This window comes from Eschrichtius robustus, chromosome 4 (genome assembly GCF_028021215.1).
Source record: "Eschrichtius robustus isolate mEscRob2 chromosome 4, mEscRob2.pri, whole genome shotgun sequence".
Classification (NCBI taxonomy): domain Eukaryota; kingdom Metazoa; phylum Chordata; class Mammalia; order Artiodactyla; family Eschrichtiidae; genus Eschrichtius; species Eschrichtius robustus.
This window is the reverse complement of record NC_090827.1, coordinates 124,820,944-124,833,451: the sequence shown is the minus strand read 5'-3', so window position 1 is coordinate 124,833,451 and position 12,508 is coordinate 124,820,944. Positions and strand designations below refer to the sequence as shown.

General features: G+C 36.4%; 1 protein-coding gene across 5 annotated transcripts in view; it reads left to right on the top strand.

Moving 5' to 3' along the window:
- ZGRF1 (zinc finger GRF-type containing 1) overlaps positions 1 to 12,508 on the top strand; it is a 78,338-nt gene that overhangs the window by 4,128 nt on the left and 61,702 nt on the right. For all 5 annotated transcript variants that reach the window (XM_068543327.1, XM_068543326.1, XM_068543328.1 and 2 more), the window contains exons 3-6: positions 469 to 549; positions 6,786 to 6,845; positions 8,955 to 9,140; positions 9,450 to 11,655. In XM_068543327.1, the coding sequence (XP_068399428.1) occupies positions 469 to 549; positions 6,786 to 6,845; positions 8,955 to 9,140; positions 9,450 to 11,655 (2,533 nt within the window). The remainder of the gene's footprint in view (positions 1 to 468; positions 550 to 6,785; positions 6,846 to 8,954; positions 9,141 to 9,449; positions 11,656 to 12,508) is intronic.

Here is a 12,508-nt window from a genome sequence, read left to right as displayed (position 1 = left end):
AATCTTGCAATATTGCATATATATAACCTTGGGAGCTTCAGCTAAGTACATGACCAAAGGAATGAGACTGAAATGCAAACAACATCATGAAAATAGTTTTGACTTCACAGACCCCTGAAAAAGTCTTGAGGGGGACACCTCCAGGAGTCTCTGTACTCCTGGACTTCGAGAACTGTACAATTTTTTCCATCCCACAAATGACTAGGAAGCTCAAAATAGTTTTTGTTGCTCAGTTAACTTTTCAGTTTCTTCCTTAGATTTTACCTCTCCTTTCTCCCCTTCCTTGCCTTTTGCTACCAGGTTTTTTTGTTGTTGTTGGTGTTTGCTGTTATTGTTATGATATCTGTGCTTTTATTTTGATAAAAGATGTCTTAAATATTTTTTGTAGGTAGGAAGGGTATAAAAATATATAACATTTAATACTTGTAAATAGAAACCATTTCTTTCCTTTGTACTTTTGGAAATAAGGTACTATATACTCATCAAAAGATGAAGAAGTCAAAAGTGTGGCGAGATGGAATCCTGAAGATCACTCACTTAGGAAACAAAGTAAGTGCAAAGCAGTTGACTACGGAGTCTAAGAGTTGGGTTCTTGCCTTTTGATTGAATATTAAGAAAACTCTGTAGATGATAAAATCTTAGATATATCCATAAGCTGATGTGATATGAAAACAGTTGTCAAATGATTCCCATACCACAGTGATTCATTTGTGCATTATAAAAGTTCAGTTAATACTATTTAATTTCTTCTGATTTTTTTAAAATTAGATTTTCTATGAAACTTTTCAGGAATTTTGGCACACATTTTTCTTTCTTTTTTTAAAAAAAAATTTTGTTTATTTATTTATTTATGGCTGCGTCGGGTCTTTGTTGCTGTGTGCGGGCTTTCTCTAATTGCGTTGAGCGGGGAGGGGGCTACTCTTCACTGCAATGCACTGGCTTCTTATTGCAGTGGCTTCTCTTGTTGTGGAGCATGGGCTGTAGGTGCACGGGCTTCAGTAGTTGTGGCACGTGGGCTCAGTAGTTGTGGCTCGCGGGCTCTAGAGTGCAGGCTCAGTAGTTGTGGTGCACAGTCTTAGTTGCCCTGCTCCATGTGGGATCTTCCTGGACCAGGGATCGAACCCGTGTCCCCTGCATTGGCAGGCGGATTCTTAACCACTGTGCCACCAGGGAAGTCCCAGCACACTTTTTTCTTTGCAGGTAATAAGAGTTTAACTATACAGAAAAAACTACTATTAAAATATATATCTAACACAGTAATGCTCACAGTGTAATGGTACATACAGAGTTGACATACCATTTTAGAAAAGCTGCCAATTTCTGAAATTATGTATAGAATTCTTCTATTTTTGGATTTTCTTTGAATCTGTTATTTTATGATATGATCCTATCAGTCTTGAGAAAATTATTTACTAGGATAATCTTTGACCCTATTAGATATGGTGATCCTTCCTTGGGTTTCTTTTCCCACACTGATTATCTCCATCTGTAAAATTTTCATGTTCTCCTCTTGTCAGTTCTCGTGACCTTATTTAACACCCTTGTCTCTTCCATTCTTCACAACACCTCTTCTTCATTTGACTTCTGTGACACCATGCTCTCCTGATGTTGCTTACTGCCCACTTCTGAGTTTTTTCTGTGGGCTCATTCTCTTCCCATACTTAAAATTTTTACTCAGGACTCAGGCCTACATGTTCTTATATATAAAGAGATATAAATTATCTCTGTCTCTCTCTCTTTGTCACTCTGTGGAGAAAAAAGAGATTTATTGTAAGGAATTGGCTTATGTGATCATGGAGGCTGACGAGTCCCACCATCTGTAGTTGGCAAGCTGGAGACCCAGGAGAACTAATAATGTGGTTTTAGTGTTTATGCCAACAGGCTTGAGACCCAGGAAGAGCCAGTATTTCAGTATGAGTCAGAAGGTAGGAAAAAACTGATGTCTCAGCTCAAAGACAGTCAGGCAGGAGGAGTTTTCTCTTATTTGGCCGTTGTGTTCTATATAGGCCCTCCACTGATGGGATGAGGCCCATCCACAGAGCAATCTGCTGTAGTCATTTATTTTATTGAGGTATATTTTTGACATGTAACATTATTTAAGTTTCAGGTGTACAACTTAATGATTTGGTATTTATATACATTACAGAATGATCATAATAAGTCTAGTTACCATCCATCACCATCCATAGTTAGAAAAATTCTTTTTCTTTTCGTTTCCTTGTGATGAGGGCTTTTAAGATTTACTCTCAGCAACTTTCAAATATACAATACAGTGTTATTAACTATAGTCACCATACTGTACATTATATCCCCATGACTTATTTATTTTGTAAGTGGATATTTGTATCTTTTGACCCCCTTCACCCATTTGGCCCATCACCCTGTTTTGATTTCTTTAAAAAAAACTTATCAAGTGCTTACTATGTACCAGGCATAATGCTTTAAATGTATCAACTTACTTAGTCTTTATAACTCCCCTATTAGTTAGGTACTATTTTTATCTTTATTTTATTGATGATGAAGCTGAGGCTCAGAGAGATGAAGCCCATAGATCTCACAGCTAGAAAGTGGGGGAGTCGTTTATTAATTTAGATTTTTTGCCTCCAGAGCCCATGCCCTAACCATTCTATTGTTTCTTTTAATATTACTAATTTAAAAGAAGAACTTTATTATAGATGAGTTGATAACATATAGGACACACTGACAAGATTGTGGCCTCCTGAATGAAGCCAGCAGTTAAAGATCTCCATATTCTGTCCTTATTCTACATATCTATCACTCTGAAATTATCACTAAGAGAAAATTTTTAATGTAGAAAGACTACTTATCATTTTTATTTTATTTTTTATTTTTTTACTTTATTTTTTTACTGGAACATATTATTATTACTTTTTTAATTAATTAATTTATTTATGGCTGCGTTGGGTCTTCGTTTCTGTGCGAGGGCTTTCTCTAGTTGCGGCGAGCAGGGGCCACTCTTCATCGCGGTGCGCGGGCCTCACTATCGCGGCCTCTCTTGTTGCGGAGCACAGGCTCCAGACGCGCAGGCTCGGTAGTTGTGACTCACGGGCTTAGTTGCTCCGAGGCATGTGGGATCCTCCCAGACCAGGGCTCGAACCCGTGTCCCCTGCATTAGCAGGCAGATTCTCAACCACTGCGCCACCAGGGAAGCCCTCATTTTTAAATTAACATTTGATTTATTAAAACAGAAAAGTAGGAATTCCCTGGTGGTCTAGTGGTTAGGACTCTGCGCTTTCACTGCCAAGGGCCCAGGTTCAATCCCTGGCTGGGGAACTAAGATCCCACAAGCTGTGTGGCGTGGCCAAAGAAAATAAAATAAAAAGATGGTAGGGAAGGAAATGAGCACTATTCTTTAAAAACGAAAACAAAAACAAAAGAAACAACAACAAAAACCCAGAAAACTAAAAGAAAAACTAGTTTTGCCTTAAGCCTTCAATTTCAGCTTACAGATCCTATTCAGTTTATAAACCTAGTTTAGTTTAACTTTTAGTTGAGTCCTAGCTTAATATTTAGTCAACTTAAATCAAACAGGCTAGATACTTTTAAACTAATTAATCCATTCACTGTCCAACGCTGTTCTGTAAAACTCTGGGGGTTGTTTTTGGGTGTTCTTCCTATTCAGTTAGGGCCAAGTCTTTAAAATCTTATAGAGTTTGTGTTATGTTAAAAAGACATATGATTGGATTCTGCCTATCTTTCATGTCTTCTTTTGGTACAAAATCATAAGTATTAAGGTTACGGTAGTGGTATTATCCAACTTTATCTTCAACTATAGCTTATATTTATTGAGTGTCCATTATATACCTCACACTGGTAGGTTACAGGAAAGCAAGATAAATACAAGTTAGTCCCAGAGAGTTTTTCTGTGATCCAGGAAAAATAATAATCTCATATCCTAACCCTTGTTCCCAAATCCAAGCTATTGCTTGCAGTATTTTTCTTGCTAGTAATGCCTTTTCTCTATGTATTCAGTTTCTTACTGTCAGGGTTATTCATCTTCCATTAACTGAGCCATCATTCAGTAAACATACATTGCTGCTGGGCAGTGGGAAAATTCAAATAAGACGTATGGAAGCAGTGTAGAAGGGCAGTTAATGTCAAATAGACATTAGCCTGAATCCTGCTTTTCACTTACTAGATGTGTAATCTTGGCAAGTTATTTAGTCCCTCAAGGCGTATAGTCTCTTCTTTGTAGAATGGGGAAAATGATACTTCATAAAGTTTTCTTGAGGATTAAATAAGAAAACAAATAAACCTCTTAACGAAGTACCTGGCACATTTTAAGCATGCAATAAATAGTAACTGTTATAGTTTTTGTCTTCAAGGGAATTTTATCTAAGCGCCTAAGGATTAGAGTATATACAGAGATATGCTTAAGGGTCTATGAGATTACAAATGAGAGACATCAAAATTTGACTCTGGTTCAGAGAAGTCTTTCCAGATGAAGAGTATTTTTTGGAGTATTTGTTTTGTTTTGTAAACAAAATTGATAGGTCGGAAGGAGGGGAGCTGAAGATGGTGTCATTGCTCTAACGGTGTGGAGGTGTGGAACAGTGTGAAATATTTCTGGGGAACTATAAACAATTGACTCTGGCTGGAATGAAGGTCCCATGTGGGGAAACTGTAGAATACACAGCTAAAGAGGTAGGCAGGAGCCATATCATGAAGGACTTTGTGTGCTCAGCTTGAGGAGCCAGTGAAGAATTAGGAGCAGAAGAATGACATAATCATGTCTCTATTTTAGAAAGATCACTCTGGCAGCAATGTCTAACATACCTTTTACGTTATGTAGGATGAAAGATTGGATTTAGGAAGACAGTTATAATAAAGAGGCTATAGAATAATGTAGATGAAAAGTGATGGGGGTCTGACCAAGGAGGCCTTAGCACTGACAATGGAGAGAAAGGATGATTAGAGAGAAATTGTGAAAATATTATAGAATCTTAAGGTCTTGGATATGGAAGGTGAAGAGAATCCAGAATGACTTTCAGGTTTCTGTATTATGATTATGGTATTGAGTGAGATAGGATATCTGAAAAAGAAAAGCAAGTTTAGGGGGAACAATGAAGATTATCAGTTTCATTTTGAACATACCGAATTTGCAGTGTCATCAAAACACTCAAGTAATTGGCGATAGGGACCTGGAACTCAGGAAACAGTTTTGGGCTACTGATGTAGATTGGGAGTACTTGGCATTTAGATGATATTTGAAGCTCCTGGAGTGGATTCGTTGATTCATTTATTTAACAAATACTTTTTGAGCACCTGTTATGAGTTACACACTGTTCTAGCGGAGGCAGCAGGTAACAAAACAGTTAAATCCCTGGCTTTGTGGAAATAACATGGAGGAGACAGACCAATAAACTAAATGAAGATGTATATCTAGTGAGTTAGGCAAACGACAAGTAGAGCGAGCAAGGGTAAGAATGAAGATAAAGGGGACTATGTAGGCCTTATTGGCTAACGTAGGGACTGTTGTCTTATTCTTTGGGAGCTGTGGAGACATTTGAGCAGAAGTGTGACATGATTTTTGTGAATAATATGCTCAAGGATGGAGAATAGAATGTAAAGAGTAGAGAAGAAAAGGTAGGAGACCTTAGAAATACCAAAATTTTTAACTGCTTTATTGAGATATAATTCACACATTTTTCATTACACCCATTTGAAGTATACAACTCGATATATTCACAGTTTTGCAACTATTACCGCAGTCTAATTTTAGAATATTTTTGTCACCCCAGAAAGAAGTACCATAAAGGCACTACTCAGTACCCAACCCCCAGTCCTAATCTACTTACTGTCTCGACACATTTGCATATCCTGGACTAGTCACATGAATGGAATGATACAATAAGTAGTCTTTTGCGAATGACTTCTTTCATTTAGCATGTTTTCAATGTTCATCCATGTTGAAGCATGTACCAATACTTTATTCCTTTTTATTGCTGAATAATATTCTACTTTATGGATATATCCCACTTTGTTTATCCATTCATCAATTGATGAACTTTTGAGTTGTTTCTACTTTTTGGTATTATGAACAATGCTGCTCTGAACATTCGTGTGCAAGTTTTTCTGAAGACATGTTTTCATTTCTCTGTACGTATATCATACTTAGGACTGGAATTGCTGGATCATGTGGTAACTCTGTGTTCAATCTTTTAAGGAACTGCTAACTATTATCCAAAGTGATGGAAACAGCAATGTTTAAGGGGCTAGTAGAGAAGCTGCTATGAAAAATGGCTAGAGAGCTAGAGAGACACGAGGAGAAAGCCAGAAAATGATAATCACCTTAGTTTCCTTTTTCTCCCATATCCTGCACGTTTGATAAGTTTTACTCTTTATGCCTCTTATACAATTGTCTTATCCCAGTGCTAATGACTTATTTCAAGCTCTAATTATCTCCTTGATCCTTCATATCACACCATTACAATAATCTCTTTACTGATCGTGTTTCCTGTTTTGCCTCCTGTAACTCATTCCAATTCTGTCTTCTCCCTGATTCCATTCCAAGATTCTCCTGGTAGGGAATAAGTTCTTGAATTTATGTGTATGCCTTTGCTCTCTTGCACACGCTGAATGGATGCTTAGTAAACATTTGAGAAAGATGCACTTTCTAATCCAAGTTTACAAAGTGGGTAATCCTTTCATTACATGATTTACTTATATAACAATTTTTGATTTGCTTTGAAGATGTTTAAGAAAAGTGGAATTGTGTTGTGTCCCTGTTTAACATTTTTAACACTTTTTTTGTTTTAATATAGGCAATTCTATACGATGACAAAGGAGAATGTTTGGAGAGTTTATTTCTTAAGTGCCTTGAGGTATTTTAATTTATCTTATTTTTAAGTTATTGTTAAATCTTAGTTCCTTTGTGAATATTGTTAAATAGTATAGTAATGGTACTAATACTAATAATTATAGCTAGTATCTATTGAACATATATTATTAGCCAGAATGCTAAAAGCTTTTAGATATTGTTTCATTTAATCTTTATACAACCCTGTGATTTTTATAGATTAGGAGTATAGTACTGAAAGTTTAAATAACTTGCCCATGCTTATAGAGTTAAAGTGGTAAGGCTGGGATCTGAACCCAGAAAGTGACTCTAAATCTATTATGTGGTTTTGATAAGCAGAGACCTACAGTGGGATATATTTTGTGAAATTATTCCTATTTAAAATATTTTCTCAAATATTTATTCCATGTTTTCCTCTGTTGGAAAATGGAAGGGAGTATTTTAGTGTAAAGAATAAGGATATTAGAATTTGTTTGTTCTTGGTTTATTTCCCACTTTCACATACTTCCTAGCTAACCTAACCTCTCTGTGTTCAGCTTCTCTACTGTCAAATGTAGACTGGAGACAGACTACTCGGTTGGTGGGAAAGTTAGAAATAGCTTAGGCAAAGTGCCTAGCAGGTTAGTACAGTGATTATCAAAGTGCATATTCTTATTATCACTGTGTTGATTTTGGCCATGGTACTTAATCTGTTTTTAAATTTTGTGACAGTAGTGGTTGTGGAATTTTTATACTTACCAAAAGAGGGTCTTGGAGAAGCACTGTTTTAGTAGATACTTAGTGATGGTAATGACTGTTGTTATTATTTCATTTAAAATTATTTCATGAGTAAAGATTGAGCACATTATCTGTGATAATACACAGATTTTGTATATTATCAACTAGGTTGATAATCTTATTTTTATGCTACAGCCAGAAGTGGTGGCAAGTGCTGTATTTGTTTATTAAAGTGATTAAAAATGCTTTCTTGGGAATATGATTAATTAACTAACAACTTATAATAATTTGTGATAATTATGAGTATGTATCTAATTCACATTAATTTATAAAGATATATATAACTGATTATTTAATAGCTCTAATTTTTTTTTAATTAATTTTTTTTAGCTGCTTTGGGCCTTTGTTGCTGCGCACGGGCTTTCTCTAGTTGTGGCGAGTGGGGGCTACTCTTCCTTGCGGTGTGCGGGCTTCTCATTTCAGTGGCTTCTCTTGTTGCGAAGCACGGGCTCCAGGTGCGCGGGCTCAGTAGTTGTGGCTCACGGGCTCTAGAGTGCAGGCTCAGTAGTTGTGGTGCACAGGCTTACTTGCTCTGCGGCATATGGGATCTTCCCAGAGCAGGGCTCAAACCCATGTCCCCTGCGTTGGCAGGCAGTTTCTTAACCACTGCACCACCAGGGAAGTCCCTAATAGCTCTAATTTAAAAATTACATTTAGTTTTATGAAATCTAGGTGAATTGAGAGGAGGCATCTTTTCCTTGCTTGTCTTTGTATCCCCAGCATGTAACAAAAGTTCTCATGTAGGTCCCTAATATGTATTTTTTTAATATAAATTTATTTATTTATTTATTTATTTATTTATTTATTTATTTTTGGTTGTGTTGGGTCTTCGTTGCTGTGCGCGGGCTTTCTCTAGTTGCGGCGAATGGGGGCTACTCTTTGTTGCTGTGCACGAGCTTCTCGTTGAGGTGGCTTCCCTTGGTGCGGAGCGTGGGCTCTAGGCATGAGGGCTTCAGTAGTTGGGGCTCACGGGCTCTGGAGTGCCGGCTCAGTAGTTGTGGTGCACGGGCTTAGTTGCTCCACTGCATGTGGGATCTTCCCAGACCAGGGCTCGAACCCGTGTCCCCTGCATTGCCAGGCAGATTCTTAACCACTGCACCACCAGGGAAGTCCCCCTAATATATACGGTTGAATAAACAAATTAGTGAATTTTTTTTGTTGTATTACTTATTTTTTTTGTGCTTGTTGATAGTTAACTAGTGCATAGTAATCAATAATTTAGTTATCGATTCATTCATTCAACAACTATTTATTGAATATCCATTGTGTCTTTGCTTGTGCTAGAAGCTTATTGGAACACATAGGTAATCAAATAATTAGATGTATATGATCTTGATGTTAATTCTTTAAAATTTAGGTGAAACCTGGAGATGATTTAGAAAGTGATCGATACTTAATCACAGTTGAGGAGGTTAAAGTTACTGGAAGCACAGCTGTCAAACAGGATGTTGTTAAAGAAGCACCAGCATTGAATTCAAAGAGGTTTATATCTTCTGGCCGGTCCCTTGGGTGTCAGCCTGCTGGTTTAAAAAGGAAGTTTGCTGTAAGTTTCTCTGTTGAAAATAATGAATCAATACATATTTATAAAATTGTTTTAAGAAGTAGTGAATTGTGAAGCTATTGTACTGTATGATTAAAACAGTGCTTCATAGTATATGCTTAGGTAGAAAGGAAGTAAACCTTAATCTTAATACAAATGAGTGTTTGCATTTTAGCTTAGCAAACTTTATATCTTAATTATTACTTTACCTTGTAAAACATCCACATTCCTTTTTCTTTTTTTTTTTAGTCAGTTCATTTTACATTTTCTTCATAGGTTATAGAACAGCTAATAATTGTTTAATATTTTTAGGGTTTTCAAGGACCGCATCAAGTGCCAAAGAAAATGGTTATTACAGAAAATAACGAATCAGCTGCTTCATTTGAAGCTAAGAAGCCTGGTCCTATTTTTCCTTCTCCATTCTACAGCACACCTCCTTTGTTTTCTACAGTTGGCAAGAAAGATATAAATAATATACCAACAGACCCTGAGAACATTGTGACTTACAAGAACAGAGAGAGAAATGGCATACCTTTTTCTTCACTTGTCTCTACTTCGTCCTTCAAGGTTAACCCAGAAATGCTGTGTGAAGAAAATTATTTTTGCTCTCCTGTCAGTTTTGTAAATAAGCATTCAGATTCTTTACTGACCCATGAGCCCATGAAAAGAGATAGTTTGGTATCTCACTGTTTAGGAGTTTCACAAAATATTAGAAGCAAAGCCCAAATATTAGCTCTTCTGAAGTCCAAATCAACTAGTACATCTAAGGAACTGAATTCTGAGATTACAGGACATTTCCCTCAGATGCAACCACAAGGAAGTTTAAACATTCCTACTAAACCAAAGTGCTTAATTGAACAGGAAGAGTATGCTGAGGTGAAGAGCACAGAAAGTTTACACTACCAGCATCAATCAGAAAATACCATGAGAAATAAAAGCCGGTGGGCCATGTATTTATCCTCACAGAGTTCACCTATACGTTCCTCTACGGTAGATGGAAATGATATAGAAAAAAAACCCAAGGCCCGAGCTGGTAATTTAAACTTGAAAGACCTTTTGGTGCAAAAAAGGATACAGTTCTTTGAAACAGGTGCTGAAAATGGAAAAAACTCTAACGAAGACAAGTCAGTAGGTGATAATGATCAAACCTGGGATCAAGAAGGGAAATTAGAAATTCCTTCATTCTGTGAAAGCAGCAGCTTACCAGTTACATGTAGTAACACAGAAAATGATGGCTTGTTATCAGAATCTGACATTCAAGAAAATAATAAAAGACCTCTTAATCAAAATGACCAGATGGGCATAAAAGGATCAATTCTCATTAGAAAAAAAGCTCAGGAGATAGATATACATGGAACACCAGAAAAGGAGTATAAACATCTACAAATTGAATCTTCACTAAGTAACAATTCTGGGATCTCTGATAATACTGACATATTTTCTAAAAGTAGTACTAATAATGAACTCCTTAATAATATTCATGAACCTCTGAGTAATGTAACACAGCCACTTGTGGAGGTCACATTTAATCTGAAGAATTTTGAAACCAGTGACACTGAGGAGGAATCACAGGAAAGCAACAGAATTTCCCAGGATTCAGAGGGTTGGGTGAAAGAAACTTTGGTCAATGACATCAATTCAAGATGTGAGAATATAAGCTGTAAAGAAGTTGGCAGTGAACACTTGCCCCTCTTAACGTCTACTGGGGGCAAACTATCAGAGACATTTCCCATGAAGGAGATTCTGCCATCACAGTTTTGTGATAAAACTTGTGTAGGTTTTGACAGAGGACGTTGGAAAGCTGGAAACACTGGAAAAGAAATAGAGGAGTGGAGTGACACATTAAGCAATTTTGACTCATCTTTAGAGTGGACTGATGATGTATATGCAGAAAATAATGAAGGCAGTAATAAATCTATTAGTGCTTCATTCCCAAATAAATCTGAAAGTATAAACACAAATTTACATGTTCCTCATTTTTTAAACGTAGCCACTCATCAGAATACTGAAAAAAACCCATTTACAGAACACGCTCCGCCTCGGCCTTTTATTATGGGAAGTGACTTGGACAAAAATACCAAACAGGTTTTACCATTAACCTTTAGCAGTGACAACAGTATCCAGCTATTACATGCCAGTCAGATTCACTCTGAAGAATGTATTGCACTTGATAAATCACATACCCAAGTTTCCAATTCTTTGCTTTACCCTTTGGGAAAAAAACATCCTATTTCCAAAGACACAGAATCCCATATTCCTGAATCTGAAGACTTGGGAAGGACTAGAAGTTTACCCCAGGACCATATTGATGTAGAAACTGCTGGAGAAAGCAAACAATACTGGAATAATCCTAGACATTCTTCAGAACTTTCCAGATTAGTAAATAGCATTTCCCTATTAAAATCATTGTCTGAACACACTACGGCTTTGGAAGGCTTGGAAGTATTGAAAAAGAGGAATACCGCTTTTAAACAACAAGGAACTCGTCAGACAGATGAGCCAGATAGCAATCCTGAAGGTTAGAATGTCATGTCTGTTTTGGATTGTTCTCTTTATAGTTCAGAGGATGAGAAGATATTTGCTCTGGAGGCTACATTAAGAATTACATGGTATTTAAATAGGTAATACATGTACTTGGTAAAATCAACTCTAATAGAAGATAATATAGTGAAAAGTAAGTCTCCTTCCTACCACAGCCCTTCAGTCCACTCCTCAGAATTAGCAATCTTCTTCCAGAGTATCCTTTCAAAAATATGTTATGCGTATATAAGCATATATAGTATAGGCACATATAAGCAAATATGTGTGTGTGTTATAATCCATTCCTGTCGTTATACATTTTTAGTCATGTGCTAGGAGATACTTTTTTTTTTTTTTTAGGAGATACTTTTTTAAGAAAAAAGTCATGAGCTCATATTGATATCTCTAACTCCAGTTCTAAACCACAGGGTTCTTCCTTTCTTCCCTTCATTCCATAATTGTGTTTCTTTATTCTCAGAGTGGAAAGGGTCCTGGTGCCCAGCAGCATCAGTATATTTACTTCCTCAATTCTATGGTGCACACCAAATGGTTTCCAAATTGTTAAACCAATATCACTACTGGCAAAAAAATTTGTAAATTTGTAAAGCTTACAAATTCCTTGGAGTTTTTCTTTGTTTGCATTTTTTTTTTTAAACTGGTTGTGTTTTGTTTCTTTGTTTGTGTTTAGAGTATATCCTGAGAGTATAGAGTTGGAGTATTATGTTCCAAAGTTATTGGGTGCTTTTTTTTCTTTACCATGATTATGTTATCATTTGATATAAATATAGTTAAGTTCATTGTCTATATTTCATATGAGGATATAGTTGATTTATTCTTTTAAAAAAATTTTT